Source organism: Coenobita brevimanus, chromosome 71, assembly GCF_032717465.1.
Source record: "Coenobita brevimanus isolate Jiangsu-jjx chromosome 71, ASM3271746v2, whole genome shotgun sequence".
Classification (NCBI taxonomy): domain Eukaryota; kingdom Metazoa; phylum Arthropoda; class Malacostraca; order Decapoda; family Coenobitidae; genus Coenobita; species Coenobita brevimanus.
Window position 1 is genome coordinate 38,017,158 of NC_137024.1, and position 27,721 is coordinate 38,044,878.

At 41.8% G+C, this 27,721-nt stretch overlaps 1 protein-coding gene across 1 annotated transcript in view; it reads left to right on the top strand.

The window, feature by feature from the left end:
- Positions 1–27,721, top strand: part of Smg5 (Smg5 nonsense mediated mRNA decay factor) — a 179,230-nt gene that overhangs the window by 18,629 nt on the left and 132,880 nt on the right. Inside the window, exons 2-3 of the mRNA XM_080277945.1 lie at positions 5,958–6,180; positions 26,555–26,693. Coding sequence (XP_080134071.1) covers positions 5,958–6,180; positions 26,555–26,693 — 362 coding nt within the window. The remainder of the gene's footprint in view (positions 1–5,957; positions 6,181–26,554; positions 26,694–27,721) is intronic.

A 27,721-nucleotide genomic window follows, 5' to 3' on the forward strand; every position in this document is an offset into this window, starting at 1 on the left:
GGTGAACTTGTTGAACGAAAGGCAATGATAGACTACGTGTGTGTGGATGAGCGAATGAGAAGACAAGTGTTGGATGCAAGAGTGTGGAGAGGGTGGGGTAATGGAGTCTCAGACCATCACTTAGTGATGGCCAAGGTGAAGCTGCAAAGAAAATGGTTGAGGAGATGAAGGGGAAGACAGGAGGAAACAGCTCCTATGAGAAGAGTGGAGAATTTGCAAGATAGTGAGAAAATGGCAGAGTATAAGAGCATAGTGGAAGAAAGATTGGGAAGGTATGAGCTAGAGCAGATGGAAGGGATGGAAGATGTATGTAAGATATTTACGGAAGAGATAGGCACAGCATGTGAGGTGGTTTGTGGAGTGAGGAGGAGATACAAGGGTGTGCAAGGGACAGCATGGTGGAATGATGAGGTGAAATGAGCTGTGGAACAAAAGAAGAAGGCATATAGTGAATGGTTAGGGAGCTGAGGTAGGGGAGAAGATGAGAGAGATAAGAGAGAGGTATATGTGAGTAGGAGAAGGGAGGTGAAGAGACTGGTGAAGGAGAATAAGAAGAAAGTGGATGAAGAGTTTGGGAGGAATCTGAGTGTGAAATGGAGGGAGAGTAAGAAATTGTTTTGGAAGGAGGTAAAGAAAGTAAGGCAGTGTGAAAGGGGAAATAGTAGGGGAGTGAAAGATAGGAATAATAGATTGTTGGTGGAGAAGAGAGAGAAATTGAGGAGATGGAAGGAGCACTTTGAGGATTTGCTGAATGTAGAGAGTGACAGCAGTGCGAGTATAAGTGGTTGGGGAATGGCTGGGAGAAGGAGAGATGAGAGGAGGGAGGAAGAGATCCGTAGGACGGAAGTAGTGGAAGCAATGAAGAAGATCAAGTTGGGGAAGGCCCCAGGAATTGATGGAGTGTGTGGTGAAATGCTAAGGTATGGAGGTGAGATTGTTGTGGAATGGATATGGAAGTTGTGTAGATTGGCTTGGGAAGAGGGAAGGGTTCCAGAGGACTGGAAATCAGGTATAATTGTTCCTTTATATAAAGGAAAAGGGGAGAGAGAAGTATGTGGTAACCATAGGGGTATTTGTCTTCTTAGTGTGACTGGTAAAATATATGGTAGAATACTCATTGATAGGGTTAGGCATATGACAGAGGAGCTAGTTGGAGAAGAACAAAGGGGATTTAGGAAGGGAAAAGGGTGTGTAGATCAGATATTTGTTCTAAGATGTTTAGTGGAGAAGTATCTAGAGAAGGGAAAGAAAGTGTATGCTGCCTTCATGGACTTGGAGAAAGCTTAGGACAGAATAGATAGGCATGGTATGTGGAAGGTATTAAGAATATATGGAGTGGATGGGAAATTGTTGAATGCTGTGAAGAGTATGTACGAAGGAGCTAGGGCTATGGTGCGAGTGGATGGTGAGCTGAGTGAATTTTTTTATCTCATTGTGGGACTGAAACAGGGTTGTGTGATGTCTCTGTGGCTGTTTAATATATACATGGATGGGGTTGTAAAGGAGGTGCAGGGTAGGGCAGTGGATGTTGGGGTGGCTCTAATGAATTAGGGTGAGATTTGGAAGCTTCCGGTGTTGCTGTTTGCTGATGATACAGTATTGTTGAGTGAAGATGAATGGGAGTTGCAAGGTTTGGTGAATGAATTTGGGACAGTGTGTAGGAGGAGGAAGCTGGAAGTTAATATAAACAAAAGCAAAATTGTGGTGTTTGAGAGGAATGAAGTCACAGAATGTACAGTGAGGTTGGATGGTGAGGATATGGAGAGTGTGAGTGCATTCAAGTACTGTACTTGGGTAGTGTGATGAGTAAGGATGGAACTTTGGGGAATGAAGTGCGTGAAAGGGTACAGCAGGGAAGGAAGGTTGTTGGTTCACTGAAAGCAGTGATGAGAAATGGGGAGGTGAGTATGGAAGTTAGGAAGTCACTGTATGATAGTATTGTGATCCCTACCCTGACTTATGGAAGCGAGGCGTGGACCTTGCAAGAGGGGAACAAGTCGAGTGAGAGCAGTGGAAATGAGTTACTTGAGAGGAGCATGTGGAGTGACATGGAGGGACAGGTTGATAAATGAAGAAGTGAAAGAATGTTGTGGTGTGGATGTGGATGTGATTGAGAAGATTAGGAGAAATACACTGAGGTGGTTTGGACATGTGGAGAGAATGGAGAATGAAAGACTGACTAAGAGGGTGTATGTAGGTGAGGTGGAGGGAGGGGTAGACCGAGGATGAGGTGGAGGGACGGAGTTGAGAGGTATATGAGGGAGTGGGGGGTGAGTTGGGGGGAGGGTAGTCAAATGGTGGGTGACAGAGCGACTTGGAGGCGTTTTGTCTGCAGCCACCCTTTGCGGGATTAGGGCATCGGGCTATAGATAGATAGATAGACTGTAGTAATAGGTGAGCACACCAGTTTAGGCACATGCTTTGTGATGACATAGGCAAGGGAGCTCAATCTCATTAAGGTAGCCTCTTCTCACAAGCTTAGTCTGATACCAGTCATATATGCTCCTGAGTGCGTGATAAGGGAGCTCAATCTCATTAAGGTAGCCTCTTCTCACAAGCTTAGTCTGATACCAGTCATATATGCTCCTGAGTGCGTGATCTGGTATTGACTACGGTATTTAGCAGACTATTCCATTGGTTAATTGCTCTTATATTAAAGAAAGTATTCACTTACTCCTCGACTTAAAAAGTTTTCAGCTGTGTTGCAATTTCTCCAAGAACATGTCCATGTCTACCAGCTCGAAGAACTACCTGCTGTTTGCATTCTCGTAGCCACACAGGATTTTGTACACCTCTGCTATGTCACATAGTAGTGTGATGAATAAGGATGGAAGTTTAGAGGATGAAGTGCTTAAAAGGGTATAACAAGGAAGAAAGATTGCTGGTTCGTTGAAAGCAGTGATAAGAAACAGGGAAGTGAGCATGGAAGTGAAAAAGTTATTACATGACAGTATTGTGATGCCAACTCTAATGTATGGAAATGAAGCTTGGACTTTGTTGGAGGGACAGAAGGCAAGAGTGAGAGCAGTGGAAATGAGTTATTTGAGAGGAGCATTTGAAGTCACATGGAGAGAGAGACTGACAAATGAGGAAGTGAAGGAGCGTTGTGATGTGGATGTGGATGTGATGGGAAGCGTTAGGAGAAACACATGGAGGTGCTTTGGCCATGTGGAGAGGATGGAGAGTGAGAGACGGCAAGGAGAGTGTATGTGAGTGAGGTGGAGAGGGGGGAGAGGGAGGCCAAGGATGAGATGGAGGGATGGAGTGGAGAGGTATATTAGAGAGGGAGGTGTGAGCTAGGAGCAGGGCAGTGAAATAGTGGGGGACAGGGTGACATGGAGGTGATTTGTTTGTGGCCACCCCTTACAGGATTAAGGTGTCTGGCAATAGATAGAGATAGGTAGACTTTCCACAATCATTGTCTATCCACCCTGTCATAAGCGCTCTCCAAATCCATGAAGGCCACATACAACTTCATTCCCTTCTCTAGAAACTTTTCCACTAAAGACCTAAGAATGATCTACCAAACCTCTTCCCTTCCTAAAACCTCTCTGCTCTTCTCCAACTAATTCTTCTGTTATTTCTCGAACTCTGTCAATAAGTATCCTACCATGTACTTTTCGTATTACACTTAGAATACAAATGCCTTTATGATTACCTCACACTTCTTTTTCACCTTTTCCTTTGTACAGGGGAATAATTATGTCTGACTTCCAATCCTCTGGGACTCAGCCTTCCTCCCAGGCCAATCTGCACATCTTCCACATCCATTCTGGTACTGTCTCTCCCCCATGCTTCAGCATTTCACCACACACTTCATCAATTCCTGGGGCTCTTCCCATTTTTATTTTCTCCATTGCTTCCACAACTTCCATCCTACTGATTTCTTTCTCTCTTCTCACATCCTTCCGTCTCCCAGCCACATATACTCGCATTACTTTCATTCTTAATGTTCAACAATTAAAGTTTTCTCTCCACCTGCTCATTTTTCTCTCTTCTTCACTAGTAATTACCAATTTTATCATTCACTCCCTGACTAACTTCTTTGACACCCTAACTCTCTTTACCTCTTTCCAGAACATTTTCTTACATTCCCTCCATTTTACTCTCAAATTCCTTCCAAACTCCTCAACCACTCTCTTCTTACTCTCTCCTACTAATCTTTTCACCTCTCGCTCCCGCTCTGCATGTGACTCTCTCTTCTGTCTCTCAACTTCTTTGACACCCCTGTTTCTCATCCACTCACTATATGCTGTCCTTTGTGCCACAGCCTCTCTCACCTCTTCATTCCACCATGCTGTTCCTTGCACCCCCTTTCATCTTCTCTTCACCCCACTCACCACCTCACATGCTGCACAGATTTCTTCTGTGAATATCTTGCACACACCTTCCTCATTCCCCGTCTGCTCCAATCCATATTTACCCAGTTGCTCTTCCATTTCTCTCTTATATTCTGCCATTTTTTCATCCTCTTGTAACCTTTCCACCCTCCATGTATGAACTACTTCCTCCTCTCCTTCACTTCTTCTATTCCTCCATTTCATTTGAACCTTGATTCTCATGACTAGCAGGTGGTGGTGGTGAGAATCTATCTATTGCCAGACGCCTCAATCCCGTTCGGGGTGGCCACAAACAAATCGCCTCTACGTTGCCCTGTCCCCCGCCATTTCTCTGTCCCGCTCCCAACTCACCCCCCCCTCTCTCATACCTCTGTTTCTCAGAAGTGCCAGTCCTTCCATTGGGAATTCTCTAGTGGTCAACACACACATATACATTACTTTTGCAGTTACTGGAATTGTGACATCTCTCATATACAGTGCAAACTTCATCAGTGATATTTGTGAAAGTGGCAATAATTAAACCCTATAATCATCCATCATAGTACCTCTCTCCAGGTCGCAGCATTTTGAAAAGAGAAATCAGAACAATAATGGTCAAAAACTGACCTAAGGTCATTGTTACATATATCAACCAAATCATCAGAAGAAAGATTTGAACACTCAAAATACTGTAGTTTAAATGCAGATCAATTTCAAGACACATCGAATGGCGGTCAATGTTCCTGTGATTTCTGAACTTGATGACCTTTTTTATAGGAAGGGTGTTTCGGGATATCAAAACTAAAAGTGATCAGAGCATGGTCGGAGATGAGGGGGTCAAATGAGTCAACCTCCACATCAGATATGGGCCTGCAACCAACAGGGGACTAGAGCAAGTCAAGGACATGTCCCGAGACTTGAATTGAATCACTGAAATGGTTGAAAAAATTATTCTGGTTGATAACTCAATGAATTCTAAAGAAAATAATTTTGACTGCAGACTGTAAACCCAATAACTGAAATCACCGCAAACAAGATGCCCTCCAGATTTAAGAGAAAACACTTCAAGAAACTGCCCAAACTACTTCATGAAACCTCTGTGCCCGGATGACCTGGTCGTTAAACAATTGCAATTCTAATGGGTTTTTGATGGAAATTCATCAATACTTCCATAAATTCAAATGAAGATGGTGTTAGGTCAGAGTCTATGAAAGAAACATTTGCGAGTGCTGCCGAGTAAATGAGTGCTATGCCTCCTCACAGATAGTCAGCGGCAAGCCTGGGAATACTTATAGTAGAATGTGCCTTAGGCAAAGCACTATGATTAATATTGATATCAGACTCATACAACTAAGTTTCAGTCAAACACAAATTGTCAAGCTCATGCTGGTTTAGAGCTTCATTAATACAGTATAGTCTGTCTTATTATGAATGGAACAAATATTTAAAAGACCCATCCTTAACTGGTTCAAGAGGGACGTAGTCAGTTTTTTGAATGGTTAAAGTTCGTCTTTTCAGTCAATCTATTCTTGTAAAAAATCAAAACTGGATAGTCTGTACTAGATGCAAAATGGGCAGCTGATTGTGGATTGGTGGATTAGTTATGTACCATAACCGTGTGATTTGTGTTCACAACAGGCATGTGAGCGAGTGTGTGCGTCGTGCCAATGCCTCGCTTGGGGAAGCAGGAAGTGTGGGTGCCCTCTTCACCTCCCAGGGTGTGGGTGTGCGTGCTCGACTAAGGGAGGCATGTGAACGGGTGATTTTAACCTGTCCAGGGTCCCAGGCTCGGTGCATGGAGGAGATACTTTGGCGCAAGGTCTACTATGATCCTCTCACTGCTGCCAAGAAAATGAGGAAGGTGAGTGTGGTTAATGGTGTGGCTTTTGTTGGCTTACGAGAATGGATTAATGTTAAGTGTGGTATAGTAAAAAGTTCATTGAGTTAGATTAATCAGGGCTCTGGCCGATTCAAGTACTGTACTGTAATAGAAGGTTCTGACTGACTTAAAAAAAAAAAAAAAAAAAAAAAAAAAAAAAAATGTGGAAGGTTTCAGATTCTGTTGCAGTCATAATGGATAATCCTAAACTTATTTCATGCATAAAAAGTTAAAGTTAAGCATATTCTTGAATTATCGCAAACATACAGGGGAATAAAATAAAGAATGAAGTACTGTAGTTCTAAATGTTTGAGTCCCTCAAAATACAGTGATCCCTTGACAGTACCAGTTTTTGTCATCACTGCTCAATGAAAATGTCCACTTCTGCCATGATCACACATTTTTTTGGGGTAAAAACTTTGATATCACCCTCCTGAGCTGGTTTCTGCTGACAATCATTGTGCAGAATCTGTGGTTTTTGATGGCATTGAGGGATTCTAAGATGAGGCCTACTTGAGGAGTTAATTCTAGGTGGTGGAGAGCACTAACTCTCCACCCTTTAGCCTCAGAACCCCTTCCCTCAAGTCCATCTCAGGTCTCTATATGGTACATATTTCTTCCTTATTGTGCTCTTTTCATCATTTTCTGTTAACCAAACTGTCACGGGGTTTTTAAAATAAATACAATATTGAATGATAATGTTCAGTAATACTGAAGAGCAGTACAATGAATTGTCTTGCTAAATCAAGCAATGATTACTTTATGCTGGCTTGCTTCGCCGATTCTCTAAGAACGAGAATTTATAAACTTTCTCAACAGTACACAGCAGAGACCAATTCCTCACAATTGCTGTTTATTAGTACTGTTAGCCTCTGGAAAAAGTGACTTCACCCCTGACAATAAATAACTAATACTATTAATAATATCAGGTTCTTGCTGATGCGTTAACTGCTAGAAGGCACGACGGATTTTAAGCTTAATACAACAAAAATGGCCTAAGTACCAGTTATGAATAGCAAAGTGTTTATGCAAGCTAGGAGCTATAAGGGAAATAAGCTTAATTATGGAGAAATGAAACACGAGTTTACATTACATTAAGCTCAGAGAAAAAGAACTGTTAAATTTATTGATTACAAAGGAATAAATTTAACGTTACATTTCAAAGTGAATTCAAATAAAGAGATCGCACTCACTCACTCACTCAAAAGCTAAATTCTTAAACCTAGGAAAACATGTGGCGCAGCCGGCCGGCATGTGAGGGAACAGCACCTTAACTAAACTCTTAAGTCTAGGAAAACGAAAAGAAAATATTGGTCAAAGAGTGGACTAAGCAGATGACTGGGTGTCAGTACTGGAAGGACACTGCACTCGCTTAACCCCTTAACCGTGGGGCGTCACTTTCGTGACGCTTGGGAGCAAGGGATCGTACCGCGGGGCGTCGCTTTTGTGATTCTGTGTTATTTTGAATTCACCCGGGCTTCCAAGTGGGGGCTTGTATCATCTGTCAGTACTGCCAATGTCCAACACTAATCAGCACTCCTAATCTCATCTGTACTCCCATCCATTGTTGACAATATAGCCATTTCTCCCCGTTCTTGACTCCCCTCCCTACCCCCCCTCCATTACCCTATCCTCTCGCCTGCCCGGCCGTGCTACGCTAAGTAAATCTTCCATGGAATTTTTCACTGATTTCATCCATTGAAATAAGCCCTATGCCCTATTCTTATACCAAATAATATATACAAGAAAGAAATAAGGTAAGTGAGAGTGCCATACACCTGGAATTGGCTAATTATCACCTGACAACACCTCACGTGCACTCGTTCGCTAATTTTCGCTGTTTTTTTCCCCTTGAAATATGCCGTATAATCTATTTTCATAATAAATATACATATAAGGAGGGAAGGGAGAAGCCTAAGTGATATTTACATTCACCTGGAACTACCTAATTTATAATGTATTGTCTAGATTTCCTGCCAATCATTTCAGTGAAATACATAGCTGTTTCAAGAGCTACGTTGGTAGTACTGAATATCCCCTAAGTAGGCCTCCACCCGGCCCTCCCTTATCAGTTCTCTCTCATCTTCCGAAGAGGAGGTACGTCTGTTCCTCTTGCAGACTTCAGGGCCTTTTTCACCCCCATGCAAAGGGCCCTGTGACCTTTACCCCCTACTAAACCTCGTGTGGAAAGAGGTAAAGGGCTGACAATTGATAAAAGAGTGACTACAATCTTTCTATTGAGTAAAACAGTGCAAGTGGAATTGTAAATAATGTGTAAATAATGTGTAAACAGCAAGTGAAAGTAATGAATGTAAATATACGTGAACAATGGAAAATAGTTTTATAAGTTACTTCAAGTGACAGTGCATAACACAGTGTAAATAAAATAGAAATGTAAATAACATAAATAAAATAGAGAACGTAAATAGAAATGTAAATGAGTAGTATTATAAGAATACGAGTATATACCCTAGGAGTAATGAAATTGAAAGTTTCACTCTAGCATGTCTGAATACTATGGGTTATGAGAGTGAAGATGAAAGTGACATTCACTCTCAATGCTAGTATACAGGACGAGAAAGTGAATGCTACGTATTTTACTGAAAGAAATTGAATTCCTACAGTGACAATAAACTAATACTACTGAAGGAAACTTATGGATAAAGACTGTAGATATATATAAGTGTTATATAGTAATAGAAATATAAAGTGTGAGGGGTTTTATGAATAATAAATGACAGAGTACCAAGAGCGAACTAGCGCAAGTGCGGCGGTCAGATGCGCTCATAATTTTCATTGCTTTCACAGTGGATTTTTTTTTGGAGTATGGATCCCAAACTACTTGAAAATCATAGAGTAGTGTTTATAGTGTTAATATCTGGCTGTGGTAATCATATTACGGGTTGTCGGGAAGTGTAAAGTGGAGACTTCGTTATCCAACTTCAGAGGTCTCCACAAGTCCTATGGTAACTGACGAAGGCTCAACAAACATTCCAGGAGAAAGCTGAAGGTATGTGCCATAAGCATATTTAATTTTAATATTCTAGGATTAATAACTGATTTTTGGCAAATATTTTTTGAGAGTCTGTCGGAGCCCGAATAACCCCGCGGCACACGCAAAACATCGGTAAACATGCCCGCGGTGTAGGGGTTAAGTCTCTTGCCTATCACTATGTGGAAATCAGGAACGGCGGCACTATGCTCTGGCCCAACCTGGTTTCATGGGGTTCAAACCTTGACTGACTAACTCTTGGGAAAGAGGCAAGTACTGTGGCTGCCTCACCAACGGCTAGAATGAGCGAAACACGCCCAAAACAAATCGCTCAGTGGAAGCGCTAATGTCTCACACAAAGACGATCACTTATGACAGTGAAAAATTGATTTGAAAACACTCCCAGCCGAGTGAGCGGTTAACTGAACGATAAACTGGGATTCCACTAGAGTTCGCGGTTTCCCACAAAAGCCAATGTCCCTAGTCGACTCGTAACATTACGCCCCACGAAAAGGTGAAATTTTTTCCCAGGGAAAAAATTTCAATACATATAAATCCTAACTCAGTCACACAAGATTCACACTGCGGTGTGTGTGTGCTATCCTGCTACAGGAGAAAGTCCCAGTTGCCAGTGAGCAAAAAAAACCTCGTATTTACGTTAATAGAAGCAAGCTTGAGGGAAGAACTCCGTGACGACAGTGAAAAATCCTGTACTCAGGTCAAACTGAGCGAAGAGTTCACAACATTTATGTTAACAACTAATTGTTATGTAGCGTAATGTATGTAATACACGGTGTAGGTGTGACATTTGTGGTGTAACTGTACCTACGTGTAAAATCATGTAATACAAATTTATAGTAAATAATGACAACGAGGCAGAAGAGAAGCGGCAGTATGCGACAGGGATGACCAGCTAATCTGCACGGCAATGCTGCACCCACCAGCTGCACCTGTGAAAACAATCAAGGTGGAGCATCAAAAGTATCATTTCTCTCTCTCTGCCTAGCAATCAGTACTTATGTTACAAAAAGTACACTATTTACATTATTAACCAGGAAACGTATGAGTCTGGGGGAAATAGCAGTCAGATAGATTATTTTCTGGTTAGGAGGACCGATAGGAGGTTAGTGAGGGATGTTAAAGTTATAGGAAGTGAGGAGTGTGTGCAGCAGCACAAACTATTGATTTGTGATATGGTGCTTAAAGAACAAGTGATGAAAAAGAGGACTTATGTACCTAGGAGGAAAATATGGAAGCTGAAAAACCAAGTAGTAAGGGATGCCTTCTATAGCAAGTTGAGGAGAGTGGTGGCTGAACAGGGAGCTGTAGACAGAGGCGTTAATGAACAGTACAGAGCCCTCAAGAACAATTTCTTGAGAGTTACTGATGTAACATGCGGCTGGACAAGAGGACCACCAAGACATAAAGTAACTTGGTGGTGGGATGAGGGTGTAGAAGCTGCAATTAAGGAGAAAAGAAGGCTTTTCCGGGAATGGAAGAAGGGCGGTAGCAAAGAGGAATATTTGGCTGCCAAGCGTAGGGCTAGGAGAGAGGTATACAGGGCAAAGTCTGAGTCACAGAGCCAATTACTTGATAACCTAAATCATGGGGAAAGGAAAAATATATTTAGGGTGGCAGGTCAGGTGAAGAGGGATAATCGGGATATCATAGGTGAGCAGTGTGTGAAGAATGATGAAGGAAGGGTAGTGGTGAACAATGAGGATATTAAAGATGCATGGAGAGAGCATTATAACCGGTTGTTGAATGAGGAGTTTGACTGGGACGGAAGGTTTGGAGCCAGCAGATCCAGTGTCTGGCCCTTGGCCTTTGATTGATACTGCTACTGTGAGTGAGGCAATAGGTAGGATGAAGGTGGGGAAGGCAGCAGGTGTGTCTGGGTTGACTGCCGAAATGTTGAAGGCCTCAGGCGATATAGGGGTGAGTTTAGTCACTGACCTGATAAATAGGATTATTTATGAGTGTGTTGTCCCAGATGATTGGCTGAAGAGTGTAATTGTAAATGTGTATAAAGGGAAGGGTGATGCCCTGGAAAGAGGAAATTATAGAGGTATAAAGCTTTTAGATCAGATAATGAAGGTAATGGAGAGAGTTTTAGAAGGTATGATTAGAGAAAGAGTGAATATTGATGAGATGCAGTTTGGGTTTATGCCAGGTAGGGGGACCACTGATGCCATGTTCATTGTTCGACAGCTTCAGGAAAAATATATTGGTAGGAGAAGGGATCTTTATTTTGTTTTTGTTGATTTGGAAAAGGCCTTTGACAGAGTCCCTAGAGAGGTGGTGAAGTGGGCAATGAGAAAGCTTGGCTTGGAGGAGTGGCTGGTTAGGGTGGTTATGGCCATGTATGTGGGTGCTCACACCCAGGTGAGAGTGAATGGAGATTTGAGTGATGAGTTTTCCGTGAATGTTGGTGTGCATCAGGGGTCAGTCTTGAGTCCCATGTTGTTTATCATGGTACTTGAAGCCCTTTCACGTGACTTTAGAAACGGAATCCCGTGGGAGTTGTTGTATGCTGATGATTTGGTGTTGATTGCAGAGAGTGAGGGGGAGGCGGAGGAAAGGTTTAGGAAGTGGAGAGATGGTATGGGGCAAAAGGGTTTAAGGGTAAATGCAGATAAAACAAAAGTGATGATATCTAGGGTTGGTGGCGGTACTGTCAAAGATGAGGGAGAGTGGCCATGTGCAGTTTGCCACAAGGGCGTGGGAAGTAATTCCATCTTGTGCGGTGTGTGTGATAAATGGGTGCATAAGAGATGTAGTGGTATCAGAGGTAGACTGCGAGATAATGCTGATTTTATGTGTACGGCGTGCCGGGGTGAGCAGGTGGAGATCGTCAGACGTGAAAGGATTGAACTTGCTGGTGAATCTCTTGAGTGTGTGGAAGAGTTTTGTTATTTAGGAGACATGTTGTGTGCTGGAGGTGGGGCTGGAGCTAGCTCTGTGGCTAGGGTGAGAAGTGGTTGGAAGAAGTTCAGGGAGCTCTTGCCTCTCCTGACATTGAGGGGGCTCTCCCTACGTGCTAAGGGGTCTTTGTATGCAGCGTGTGTTAGGAGTGTAATCCTGTATGGCAGTGAGACCTGGGCAGTGAAGGAGGAAGACATTCGCCGGCTCAGACGTACAGAAATGACAGTGATTAGGTGGATGTGCAGTGCGTCCCTGCGTCCAAGGCCTGGAGGGGCTGGGTTTACGATGGAAGAGTTGAGAGGTAGTATGGGACTGGAGTGTATTGGTGTTGTGATGAGGAGAGGTAGATTGAGGTGGTTTGGACATGTGGAGAGGATGGGGGATGATAATTGGGTGAGGAAGGTGAGAAGTGTTAATATTGGGGGTGGGGTTGTGAGGGGTAGACCGAGAAAGACATGGGACGAGGTCATTAAGTGTGACCTTAGGGTTAAGGGACTGAACAGGGAGGCTGCAATGGATCGTGCAGCGTGGAGAGCCGCCATTAGGTGACCAAGGCCGACACATGCAAGCATGTTGGAGCCTTTAAAAACGAAAACGAAACGTAGGCATGAGGGTTCTTAGCGGGGGAGCTCTAACCTGGCATACACCTCGCTCAATATGCGGCGCACCCAGCCGGCATGTGAGGGAACAGCACCTTAACAACATCCCATCACCCAGTTTAGGGGGAGCTCTAACCTGGCATCCACCTCACTCAACATGCGGCGCACCCGGCCAGCATGCGAGGGAACAGCACCTTAACAACATCCCAGCACCCAGTCCCCAGAAGCTGGCGTGAGGGTTCAACATGCGGCGCACCCGGCCGGCATGTGAGGGAACAGCACCTTAATAACATCCCATCACCCAGTTTAATGGTTAAACCCAAACTCTACATTTACGATTAATGACAGGACTCTGAGAATCGCTACGCAATCTCGGGCAGGTCACATTTTAAACTCACCGTGGGTGTGAACACTCGTGTGGATATTGCGCATTCTCCGGGAATCCTCAGAGAGGCCCACAGCTCGAGACGTTCCACAAGGTAATTCATACACAGCCTCGGACTGTCTCTGCAGGGTTCTCAAACTTCCCCCTTAACTAACGGTACATATGTATGTACAGGCCCTGGGCATGATGTGTCCTGTGGTGCCAATGGGCGAGACGTCAGGTCTGCACCCACTTCACCACTACCCTGTTTCTCAACTGACTCAGAGATTACGGGTGTGGTTACAAACGGCACAGGAAGGACATGTCCCTGATTAGTGGTGTTACGTGGACACACATTGCAGGAACGCACAAAACTATCTACGTCTCGTCCCATCCCTGGCCAGAAAAAGTCAGCTCGGATACGGCCCTGGGTCTTCCTTTTGCCCATGTGACCTCCTGAGGCTGAACAATGACCCCATTCTAACACTGCTTGGCGGTACTTGGCAGGAACGACAAACTGCAGTCGAACCTCGCCCTCGGGTGTTTGTGACTCACGGTAGAGCCGTCCTTGCTTGCGAAGGAACCTGGCTTGACCTTCCCGGGAATACTTAATCACTTTACCCTCCAGCTTCTTACGCACTGAGGCAAGTGTCGGGTCAGACTGTTGTTCTTGGATAACGTCTTGACTACGAATCAAATCTTGCGGCGTTGTGACAGTCAGCGGGATGACATGATTCGGAGCCTTGGCCATGGCTCGTGTTACTGCAACAGCCGAAGTCTGAGTAGCAACATCTACGGCGCAACTGTTTTTGACGCCCGGTATGTTGCCAATAATGAGGTCAAACAAGGGTTCTGGCATGACAACAGCAGCTGTCAAGCCAGTGTAGAAAGGAGATGCCACCTGGATACGTGCCTCAGGGAACAATCTCAGTGACCTATCAATAAGTCTAACTTGAATCTGCTTACCCTTGTACTTGTCAGGCCGAACTAAACTTTGCTTGACAGAGCAACCTGAGGAACCATTATCTCTCAGGACATTTACAGAAACACCTCCCACAAACCCTGGCTGAACAAGAAAGGCAGTGTTACTGGTGGAAGGGTCTGAGGAGGTAGCAGCCAGTCATTGGTGAGACTGCAGAACAAACGATGCAGCAAATGTGATGCCCTGAGAACTTGGTACCTGAGGGGTCATGCTCACCATCTGAGGAGCTGGAGCATTGACCACCTTTGAAGGAGGGTTCACTGTCGTTGGGGAACTAGTGAACTGCAAAGTACCTGTACTGGTGGGGTTGGCACCACTGTACGCTTGTTGTGGCATAAGGGCTGCATTTGCATCCTGCCTCCAATACACTAAAGTTGGTTGTCCTGACTGAGGGTTACGTGGTTTGTCCTTGCCCTGCTGCTGCTTGAAATACCGGTACTGCTGCTGGTTGTGGTTCTGTTTATCGTACCGCTTCCACTCAGGTTTTTGAGTGTTTTGCCCCTGGTCCTTCTTCTGCGGTTTTGGACCTTGGCCATTATTCTGAAAACGGCCTTGTTGCTGGGGTTCAGTCTGAGACGGTTTCCCAGATTTATCAGGTTTCCTGTTCCAGGTGTGCTGCTTGCGAGTTTGATACCCGTATGCAGTAAAGAATGCGTCAGCCTTCTTCACCATTTGGCTGGCATCTTTTACCTGGCAGATCTTAAGTTGAGCCATAAGTTCAGTAGGCCACGACTTTTCTAGCTGCTTGCGCAACATAAGGTTAATTATCCCCTCACGCGTGGAAGGAGTTTCATTTTTCTCCATCCACTCCTTTAAGTAAGCAGTAAGCCGGTCAAGAAACTGAACAGCAGTCTCTTTATCCTGTAAATGCGGCCTCATGAACTGACTCCTGGCGTTGTCATCTGTGAGACTGTACGCTTTGACGAGTGCGGCCTTCATCATCTCATACGTGATATTGTCTCCACGAATTCTGTGGAGAATATCGAGGGCAAGGCCCTCAAACAGGCTAAGAAACTGAAGCCGCTTAGCTGCATCATCCAGCTGGTAAAGTTGAGCCATGTCTTCAAAACGAGCTATGTATGGCTTGATTCGCTTGCCATCTTTGTATGGGGGAAGCTTGATGTGTGGGGTCGCCATAACATGTGCAGGGAGAACGCTCGTGAAGCTTGGGCCAACAGCACCAGATGTGTCTGAAGCCAAGGAATCTCGCTTGAGCTTCAGCACTTCAAATTCATGTTTTTCGCGTGCCTCTCGCTCGGCACGTTCGTGTTCTCGTTCTCTCTCGTGTTGTTGTAACTCGTATTGATGTTCTCTCTCTCGTTCCTCACGTTGTTCTCGCTCATGTTCTAACTCGAGTTCGGATTGTTTTTGTTTGTGTTCACGCTGTTCTCGCTCGTGTTCGCGTTGAATTCTACGCTCTTCATGAGCATCACTCTTGCGTTGCTGCTCGTGACTAAGCTGAGAGAGGACGTAATTTTTAATTTCAGTTGGGTCTGTAAGACCCATATCTTTGGCTTCCTGTACATAGATGCTGGTCGACATGATACTAACTCAATCTAAGTACTAGCGACTCAGTACTGACTGCGATTTTTTTGCAAAGAGAAATGCCAGTAATCAAAAATAAAGAATATAGGCACGAGTTAGTGGTGACCAGTTTTATCTAATTAAACTGGTAAAGAAAGAAAATTAAACAAACAACTGACTGTCAAAACTATTATGTAAATTAATAAAAATGAATCAGTAATCACCAGTAAGGTAGTGCCTATAGACTTTAATGATAAATACCTAAGTATGAACGAGTGAGTATTATCTCATGAATAGCTTTAGAGCTAGGAGTTAATATCCTGGAATGAGGTCGCCAATTGTCACGGGGTTTTTTAAATAAATGCACTATTAAAAGATAATTATTCAATAATACTGAAGAGCAGGGACAATGAATTGTCTTGCTAAAATCAAGCAATGATTAGGCCAGTCTTGTTAGCCTGTGCTTAAAATCCGTTGTGCCTTTAGGAGTTAACGCATCAGCAAGAACCTGATATCATTAATAGTATTAGTTATTTATTGTCAGGGGTGAAGTCACTTTCTCCAGAGGCTAACAGTACTAATAAACAGCAATTGTGAGTACAGGGTAATTAGTCTCTGATGTGTACTGTTGAGTAAGTTTATAAATTCTCGTTCTGAGAGAATCGGCGAAGCAAGCCAGCATAAAGTAATCATTGCTTGATTTTAGCAAGACAATTCATTGTTCCTGCTCTTCAGTATTATTGAATAATTATCTTTTAATAGTGCATTTATTTTAAAAACCCCATGACACTAACTATGCCTGTGTGTGTATCTGATACATAACAATGTATATGTATTTAGTGGGTCTAATTTTTGTAGACTGGAATATTTGAGTTTACAAGTGGGATGCCTAGTACCAATTGAGATAAATCCCATAAGTTCAGTGCTTTTTTTTTACCATGCAATTTTGTCATCATGCACTAGGTGCTGTGCATGAGCTGTTGGTGGCTGTAACCTCTTAGTAGTAAATTGGAAGGATTTTGACCTACTGGTACTGTATGTGGTCTGAGGCACCAGCAGAGTGTTACTTAGTGGTAGTTACAACTATGTGTAGTCTAGCTTAGTAAGCTTTATTGTATTTGTAGCTGCTTCATATATATATATATATATATATATATATATATACAGGTAATCCTTTAATTCACGCGAGGGTTACGTTCCCAGACCCTTCGCATATGCGGTAAATTTGCGAATACGTTCTGCCCATGTGTACACGTAATTACGAATGTGTATTAAGTGTATTACATCTGAATAATACTGTTTATGCACTACTTACACCTAATAAACTAGCATAAAGTATGAAAAACAACAAAAATGTAAGAAATTTACCACTGAAAGCTGAGAAGCACAGGCGCAGGTGGAGACAGTATCAGTCTGGTGCACTAGCCCTCACTGCCTCCCGTATGCTACATTCTCTGCCTTATTTATTGTACGAACAATTGACTCATTCACTCCAAACATACGGTTCCAAGACATTTCACAGGCGTAGGTGGAGACACTTTAGCACAGTCTGATGCACTGACCCTCACTGCCATCCGTATGCTATGTTCTGCCTTCTTTATTGTACGAAGAGTTGACTCATTCACCCCAAACATACGATTCCGAGACAATTCACCGTCAAAACATGGACGATTCCCCATCAGGACAATTCGCACCCTGGACGATTCCCCATCATTCTATAAACATACTTATTATTGATTAATTAATACTTTAATAACTAATTTTCAGGGGGATTTTATAACTCATGTAAGTAAAAAACTTGTGTACTCTACTTGCTAAATAAACTGGTATGTAAATAAATGACGGGGAATCATCCTGACGGTGAATTGTCACCGACATTCATTCTCTAAGTTTGCCCAACACTTTAACTTTCTCTGTCAGCGACATCACTTAACGAGTCCATTTTGGTGTGTTACCACATGCATCACTAGCAGTACGCTTAGGCCCCATGTTGGCAAACAAGGCAAGCAATCACTGGAAGGCAGAAATATAAGCCACAAATAACGACTCGCGAGTAATGCACGGTTCGACTGTCGGATTCAAACTGACTGTGTGGTGCGTGGTAGACCGACCTTCCACACACACACACACACACACACACATGCATGCACGCACAAGCGCGCGCGCACACGCACGCATGCACACACACGCACACACACATACATATGTATGCACACGGGCAGCAGGTAGGTATGTTTATATTTTATTTATTTCTCGTATATCAAAATTATTTATTTGAATACTATAATTTTGTTTTAATTATTGTACGAAAAATTCGTGGATAACCGAAATCGCGTGAAAAAAGTTCGCGTGAATTAAGGGATTACCTGTGTATATATATATATATATATATATATATACACACACGTATATATATATATATATATATATATATAGTAAAATCTCTAATTTCGATGGACATATGTACCCAAAAACTGCATCTAAATTCAAAACATCAAAATTTAAACTGAACTTCTTATGGGAAAAATTAGTTTGGGTCTGGGGCCTCCAAACCTAACTACCTAAAATCATGATTTTTTGCCCACACTCCCTGTAAACTTTATGAACTATACTTGTGGTTAACCCCTTAACCGTGGGGCGTCACTTTCGTGACACTTGGGAACAAGGGATCTTACCGCGGGGTGTTACTTTTGTGATTCTGTGTTATTTTGAATTTGCCTGGGCTTTCAAGTGGTGGCTTGTATTATCTATCAGTACTGCCAATGTCCAACACTAGTCAGCACTCCTAATCTCATCTGTACTCTCATCCATTGTTGACAATTTAGCCATTTCTCCCCGTTCTCGACTCCCCTCCCTACCTCCCCGCCATTACCCTCTCCTCTTGCCTGCCCAGCTGTGCTACGTTAAGTAAATCTTCCCTGGAATTTTCCACTGATTTCATCCATTGAAATAAGCCCTATGCCCAATTCTTATACCATATAATATATACAAAAAAGAAATAAGGTAAGTGAGAGTGCCATACACCTGGAATTGGCTAATTATCACCTGACCACACCTCACGTGCACTCGTTCGCTAATTTTCGCTTTTTATTTCCCCTTGAAATATGCCGTATAATCTATTTTTGTAATAAAAATATATATAAGAAAGGTAGGGAGAAGCTAAGTGACATTTATATTCAACTGGAACTATGTAATTTATTATGTATTGTCTAGATTTCCTGCCAGTCATTTCATAGCTTATATGTTAGCAGCTGTCACAACGCTGACATTGGCAGCATTGCATTTCCCCTAGGCAGGCCACCACACTGTATTCAGTTTACTGTCGTCTTTCAAGGTGAAAGCACATTGGATTTGCACCTGCCCAATTCCGTCGCTTTTTAGCCCCATCCAAAGGGCCCTGTGACCTCTACCCCCTACTAAACCTCGTGTGGAAAGAGGTAAAGGGGTAAGTGACTATTGAACGTGAACTGGCTAATTTGTCAATGAAAATGGTAGACAGTGACTACGATCTATTTGGTGAGTAAAACAGTGCAAGTGGAAATGTAATTAATGTGTAAACCCCAAGTGAAAGCAATGAATGTAAATATAAGTGAACAGTGGAAAACAGTTTTATAAGTTACTGCAAGTGACTGCATAACACAGTGTGAATAAAACAGAAATGTAAATAATGTAAATAAAATAGAGAGTGTAAATAGAAATGTAAATGAGTAGTAATATAAGAATACGAGTATATATACTAGGAGTAATGAAAGTGAAAGTTTCACTCTAGCATGTATGAATGCTATGAGTTATGAAAGTGAAAATGAAAGTGACAGGTTCACTCTCAGCGCTAGTATACAGGACGAGAAAGTGAATGCTACATATTTTACTGAAAGAGAAATTGAATGCCTACAGTGACAGTACACTACTATTACTGAAGGAAACATGGATAAAGACTGTAGATGTATATAAGTGTTATATAGTAATAGAAATATGAACTGTGAGTGTTTTTATGAATAATAAATGACAGAACACCAGCGGCGAACGATGTCAAGTGGGAAGGTCATATGCACTTGTAATTTTCATTGCTTTCACAGTGGTTTTTTTTTTGAAGTATGGATTCCAAACTATTTGAGAATCATAGAATAGTGTTTCTAGTGATAATATCAGGCTGTGGTAATCATATTACGGGTTGTCGGGAAGTGTAAAGTGGAGACTTCGTTACCCAACTTCAGAGGTCTCCACAAGTCCTACGGTACTCGACGAAGGCTCAACAAACATCCCAGGAAAAAGCTGAAGGTATGTGCCGTATGCATATGTAATTTTAATATTCTAGGACTAATAACTGATTTTTGGCAAATATTTTTAGAGTCTGTCGGAGCGCGAATATGCCTGCGAGACACGCAAGTCAGGCAAAGACAACCCCGTGGTTTCAATCAATCAATCAATCATTTCCTGTGGCACCCTCGGGGATGCATAGGGCCTCGATGAACTCACACCACCACATCCTATCTTGTGCTAACTCCTCAAGATCTCCCCAACACTCATCTCCAGCTTCCCGTCTCATTGTCCTCACCCACGTCTCTTTTGGCCTTCCTCTACCTCTCCTACCAAGTGCCACCCACCCTGGTGTACCTCGTACTATTCCCTGTCTCCTATACACATGTCCTAGCCACTTCCATCGTGAGAATCTAACATATTCATCGATCGGCTGCACTCCCGTTATTTCTCTAATTCTACTATTTGGTATCCTTTCCCACCACATAACTCCTAATATTCTTCTAAGTGCTTTATTTTCAAACACCAAGAATTTATTTTCCATAGTCACTGTGCTGTACCAAGACTCGTGTCCATAAATTAAGATACTCCTAACCATTACCTTATAAAGTTTGATTTTTGTATGCACAGAGAAATTGTTATTATTCCAAATATTTTTAAGCATTCCCATTGCCTGATTAGCCTTCTTTAACCTTTCCTCGAATTCAAAGTTCAAAGAACCATCCTTGGCTAAATAAGTACCTAAATATTTAAACTTATCAACTTGCTTTACAACCATACCTCCAGTTACACATTCCTGTGCATTTTCCATATTCATATTGATTATTTCAGTTTTCCCACAATTAATAACCAAACCCACCTTGCGACCTTCACTCACCAAACAGTCCAACACTCTCTGCATCTCTTCTGGCCCATCACAAATCAAAACTATATCATCTGCATAATCTAAATCCAAAAGTTTCCTGTTCTCTCCCCAAAGTATACCTGCACAGGTTTCTGTTCCAACGCGTTTCATAATGTAATCAATGACCAATATAAATAGTAAAGGCGATAGAACACCACCTTGAATTACCCCGGACTTGACTTCAAACGAATCACTCAGACAACCATCAACCATCACTTTACAAAATGTGTCCTCATGCATGTTCATAATGACCCTCACAAACTCCTCTGGTATTCCATAATGTCTCATGATCTTCCCCATAGTCTCTCTCGAAACACTATCAAAAGCCTTTTCAAAATCAACAAAACAAAGACTTAACGGTACTCTCATTTCATTAACTTGCTGCATCAAATGCCTAACTATAAAGATCTGATCATTGCAACCACGTCCCTTTCTAAAACCAGCCTGTTCATCCCTCAGAATACCCTCAACCACCGGCTCCAACCTATTTAACAACACTCTACTGAAAACTTTCAAAGCTATCGGTGACAAAGAGATTCCCCTCCAATTACCACATTCATTCAGGTCTCCCTTCTTCGGAACTTTAACAATTACACCATTCTTCCAAACTGATGGTAGTAACCCTGTCACCCATATCTTATTGAATAGCTTGGTCAAGATCATTATTAATCTGTCCCCCTCCACTTTAAACATTTCCGGAAATAAACCATCCTCCCCTGGTGCCTTATTATTCTTTAACTGTTTTACTGCTTTCTCCACTTCTGCAAGCCTCAACTCTCCTGTTTCTATATTTAAATCTTCCTGAGCAGACGGTATATCCTCTTCTGGTGATATTGGTCTATTAAGAACTGTCTCAAAATGCTCTTTCCATCTATTTTTAATATCTCCATCTTTGGTCAATAAATTTCCTTCCCTGTCTCTAACTGGTATTTCCTTGCGTTTACCTGTATTACCACTCAGTTCTCTAATCGATTCATATGCTATTCTTTGACTCTGTCCATCATTTTTGTTTATTAAGATTTCAGTCTCTGCAACCTTTTCATCCACACATCTTCTTTTATCTTTCCTAGCTAAACCCCGTGGTTTAGGGGTTAATAACCTCCTTTACAGTACCGATGTCAGTAATGTCGAGTTAGTGAGCTGTGAAAAAACTATGAACAATTATGGGAATGGAACAAAGGTCACTGGTATGTTTACACGACTCTACGCTACGATTCAGTTAGTCTCAGATGTTTTCACCCATTTGGTAAATGCACCCTAACTATGTAATTTCTCCTGTGAATCATAGCGAATCAGCATGGGTTTAGGATGCTAAATAACACATTGTTAGGTGCACCAGATGATTATCTAAACATCTTTAAGAAAATGGAAGAAATTTAATCCCTCTTTGAGTACGTAAAGTTTCTTCCATTCTTCTGAAATCAATCTATTTTTCTTAAAGATGTGAAGATAATCGTCTGGCTCACCTAGCAATGTGTTATTTAGCTTCCTAAACCCATGCTATGATTCACTATGAGTCACGGAAAAATTGATAAAGTTACGGTGCATTTACCAAATGGGCTAAAACATCTGGGATTAACCGACCTCCTGACTGCTTGGAATCATAGCATAGAGTCGTGTAAACATACCAGTGATCTTCATTCCCTCCCCATAATTGTTCAGTTTTCTTTATAGCACAAATTAACTTGACATCACTGACATTGGTACTGTAAAAGGTTGTTCAGTGCCGGATAATAGGATATATTACTGTTTGCATCAATACTCTCTCTTTCACATTAAACAAAAACGAACAAAAGAATGAGCGCTAAATGTATGTTTAACTTTCATCAGAGAGACCTTAGCAATTCATATTCCTCCAGTTTATTTTTAAGTATTTTTCTGACTTAGGTTAGGTTAGGTTTGGTTAAATTACTAGGTACAGTTAAACTCAGTTAGGTTAGGTTTAGTTAAACAAGACAGTCCCTTCCACCATTATGCTGAGGAATAAAAATGCTATGTGGTAGATGGGGGCGGTCACCATCCACTCACTAGATGTAGTGCTGCTCTCGGTTGTCTGCCCTTTCCACGCCATCCTTCTTTCCTTCCATTCTCTTCTGTCTTTCTTTCCTTCATTCTTTCCTTATCCTTCTGCCTACGAGTGACTTTACACTCCCTCGTCTGTCTTTCTTTCCTTCATTCTTTCCTCTTCCTTCAGCCTGTGGGTGACTCTACACTGAGTGACAAGCCAAATGGTTTCCTGCACACCAGGAAACCATTTTCTACACTGGGTGGTAACCATACAACCAAATTTTGGTGCCTGGTGGTTTAGTGGGTAATTATTGCGCTCCAGTCGGATTGAGCCGGTGAAGGTTTATATCCAAGGAATGGTTGGGGTTGATTGCGCATGTAATACCACTCAGGGATGAGTGAGGCTGGTCACTTTCATCTTAAATGTCTGGACCAACTGCCTAGCCCCTGGCTCCTACGCTCCTCATGGGGCAGTGTAGGATTGGATGATGGATGGATAAAAATGCTAGAGCTGTCACAGCCTTACAGCTAAAAACAACGGGGAAACTGATTAACAAGCAACATTTATTTATGGGTAATGCATTACAGTATCATTGGTTCATGGGCTACGCAAGTACTGGTAAATGTCATTTTCAGGAAGGCATCAAGAATGAAAGAATTTCAAGAATTAGCGAGAGGACTTGGACTGTAATCCTCGCTAATTTGGTGGGGGCGGTTACTGTACTGTATGATACTGTGCAATTTTGTAATCAATACAGTACTATACCTGAATCTGAAAAAATATAGAAATTAGTGAACATACAGAAGTGTAATGAAACATTAGGCCTACAAGTCACAGATAACACTTCCTGGACTACCGAGATGATTCTGGACATCTGCCGAACAATCAAAGATTTTCATGAATGGGACTATTTTTCAATACTGCCGAAATGTTGTATCTACTGAATAATCAGTTGCCGAATAATAGAACTTTTACTGTATATATATATATATATATATATATATATATATATATATATATATACACACACACACACACACACACAGGTATATACAGTGGAATCTCAAATTTCGATTGGCATATGTACCTAGAAATCACCGCGAAATTCAAATAATTGAAATTTAATCTGAACTTCTTATGGGAAAAATTAGTTTGGGTCTGGGGCCTCCGAACCTAACTACCTAAAATCATGATTTTTTGCCCACACCCCCTGTAAACTTTATGAACTATAATTGTGGTTAAGTAACTGTAGTTCTGCGTTGTATTGCCATACTGTCAGCATGTATATACTTGGTGTATTTCTGCCCTTTCCTGTATTGCCATTTCTCCTTTGGCTGCGAAGATTTAGAGGAGCCAGGCTGCTCTCATCCATTACCACTGCTACCTGAAGAACCACTCTTGCTTGCCGTCTTGAAACAGGTAAGTTGCAACGAAAATACAAAGAAAATACATACAACTGAATTGCAGTGAAATGCATGTCCACATGTGGAAGGTACAGGCTGAAAGTGCAGCACTTGGCTGTAGAGGGCTGGCTGCTGGAAGGACAGTCGCAAGATGGCCGCCGACAACAGAGCATCTCTTTGGACATGGCTTGTTGTTGTTGGTGCCTACTCTCATCCGGGAGCTTTTGTCCTTAACCCGCCGTGTTCCGGAGACGTGAATTCACGTCCTCACATGATGTGCACTCATATCTCGGAGACGTGAATTAACGCAGCAACATTGCAGGGTCCCTAATTTGCGCAATTTCAATTTTTGCGAGTGATTTCGCGAGTAATTTTTGGCACGTATACACGGGACACCTTCCTCTATTCCTCTACAAGATGCCAAGCAGGGACAATGCCTTAAACCGCATAACCTCTCCATCCCCCCTGCACGCCATTGTCTCGGCAATTCACCTGTTACCAGTGACCTGGCCAATAAAGACATTCAAGGCCAGAGTGATTCCCCAATCGATGATAATGTGGAGGACAAAGTTTACATAGCATTAGAGGAAGAAACAGTCAGAAATGACTATCAGGTAATGTGGGAAAAAAAGGTCATGAATGGTGATGAGTTAGTGAGTGAAACAATGCTTATAATGCCTATATTACTGTTTGAAAACCAATATACTCTTGTACTACATATAAATTTGTACCAAGTAAATAAATAAATACTGTTTATTAGTGGATAAAATAGTTATCCTCCCATAGAACTCGTTTTCTTTGGTGCCAGCCTGTTAGAAAACCCAGTCAGGTAAGGAGGTACTCGTACCTAGATCGAGTATTTTAAACCACAGGTGAGCGATTTCTCTATGAATTTTCAATGTTTCTCACCAAAAGCGAATGTTTGAGCCAAAAAAAAAAAGGTCCAAAAATGACGGGACTGGGGCGTACCACTGCCCAGAAAACGTCGTGATGGGGCGGGTTAAACAACGTAACTATTTTTTTTCTCAGTCTCTATTGTTCATTTCTATGTCGCTCCTAATATTCATAATTACCGTACTTCTCTTTGTTTCAGTATTCTGCCTACTGTATTTACTACCACCTGTAATTCATTTTGTTTTAGTATTTCTACTATTGATTATCTTCCTTTAATTTTCTCTTGTTATATCTTCGAGTTATTATAGTATTGATTAGTTTGTAATAAGTATATTTATAGAATGACGGGGAATCGTCCAGGGTGTGAATTGTCCTGACAGGAAATCGTCCATGTTTTGACGGGGAATTATCTGACGAGCAAATTGACTTGACGGTGAATTGTCTCGGAACCATATCATCGTATGCTTCATGTGTTGTATGAGTAAATGATGTTGATTTTCATTCTCATCTTGACACATCACACACGATATTAGGTTAGGCTCATACTTTTTCTTATAAGTTTCCTTCAGTTCTAGCATTTTGGTTCACATCAAAAATATTATCTTTGCTTGTTTTGGTTGGAGTCATGCCCTGAGAGCACATGTCACATACGATAATAGGTTAGGTTCATACTTTTTCTCATGATTTTCCTTCAGTTCTGGCATTTTGGTTCACATCAAAAATATTATCTTTGCTTGTTTTGGTTGGAGTCATGCCCTGAGAGCACATGTCACATACGATAATAGGTTAGGTTCATACTTTTTCTCATGATTTTCCTTCAGTTCTAGCATTTTGGTTCACATCAAAAATATTATCTTTGCTTGTTTTGGTTGGAGTCTGGTCCTGAGAGCACATCACATACGATATTAGGTTAGGTTCATACTTTTCATAATTTTCCATCACTTCTAGCATTTTGGTTTACATCAAAAATACTATCTTTGCTTGTTTGGTTTGGGTCTGGCCCTGAGAGCATCGAAATACGCAACTTTGCATCGAAAAGTAAGGTAGGCAGACCACTCCAAAATGCATCGAAATATGATTCATCGAATTCTAAACTGTTGAAATTTGAGATTCCACTGTATATATATATATATATATATATATATATAAAATTTCATCAAAACTTCTGTTTTTCTTCATTGTATTATCAGAATTGTTGAAATCATTGACTTTTTAAGTTTTTGGAATATGTTGTTAGTATTGTGTTGCATATACTGTGTAGAGATGATATTTATAGATAGTCCTTATGTAAAGTTTCACTCAGAGCTGAATTGATTGTAGGCTTTCTGATTAATACAGTAAAAGCCTTTTCTTTCACATACAATTGCTTTTGATTACTATACAGTTATTTTGAAATCAGAAATGGTGCTTTGGGAGAGCTAGAAGACTCATTTCAACTAGCATTATGTCTTCAAATGTTTTAAGCTTTGATGACTGACTATCTTGTAATTTTGTATGCATGCAGGGTAATAGTTGGAACAGCACTGAGGCCTTCTGGATCCAGACTCATTTGTGGGATGGTATAGCGTACTACCACCAGTTGCTACACTCCCTCCCACCTCCAGCTCCTCAGTACCACACACTGGATCTACAGCCATACCCAAGTACAGTACCTCCCTCAGTCTTTCTTGTAAAGTATCATTGACATGACTCTTAGGTGACCCATGGAATCCAGTATTACATCATCATACATTTTACTGTGGCCATCTCTAGAGTGGACTCCCCCCTCTCTCTCTCTCTCTCTCTCTCTCTCTCTTTCTCTCTTCCCCACAAGGTGTTTCACCCCCACAGACTTTGTTGACTTCAGCAAAACCCCATATTTGGGCCTTGAAGCTCTTACTATCTAGTAATATTTGTTATTGCTGTTGCTAAGTGATGCTATATAGCTTTGGAGTATTTTACCTTAGCTGCCTTATGGCAGATGTATGTCACCAGAACCTGTGTTGCAAGGGAACAACATCTTTATAGAGTAATACGAGGTGCTACCCCAAAGTTCTGGCACCGGTAATTTGAATATTGTAGGAAAATAAGTTTAATGAATTGTTGAACATAGAGAATGAAAGTAATGCAAGTATAAGTGGCTGGGGAATGGCTGGGAGAAGGAGAGATGTGAAAAGAGAGGAAGAAATCAGTAGGATGGAAGTTGTGGAAGCAATGTAGAAAGTTAAAATGGGGAAAGCCCCAGGAATTGATGGAGTGTGTGGTGAAATGCTGAAGCAGGGGGGGAAAGATAGTAATAGAATGGTTGTGGAAGATGTGCAGATTGGCCTGGGAGGAAGGTAGAGTCATGGAGGATTGGAAGTCAGGTATAATTATTCCCCAGTACAAAGGAAAAGGGGAAAAAGAAGTGCGTGGTAATCATAGGGGCATTTGCCTTCTTAGTGTAATAGGAAAAGTTTATGTTAGGACACTTATTGACAGCATTAGGTAAATAACAGAGGAATTAGTTGGAGAAGACCATGAAGGTTTTAGGAAGGGAAGAGGTTGTGTTGATCAGATATTCATTCTTAGATCTTTAGTGGAAAAGTTTCTAGAGAAGGGAAAGAAGTTGTATGCAGCCTTCATGGATTTGGGGAAAGCATATGACAGGGTGGATAGACAAGGATTGTGGAAAGTATTAAGAATATATGGA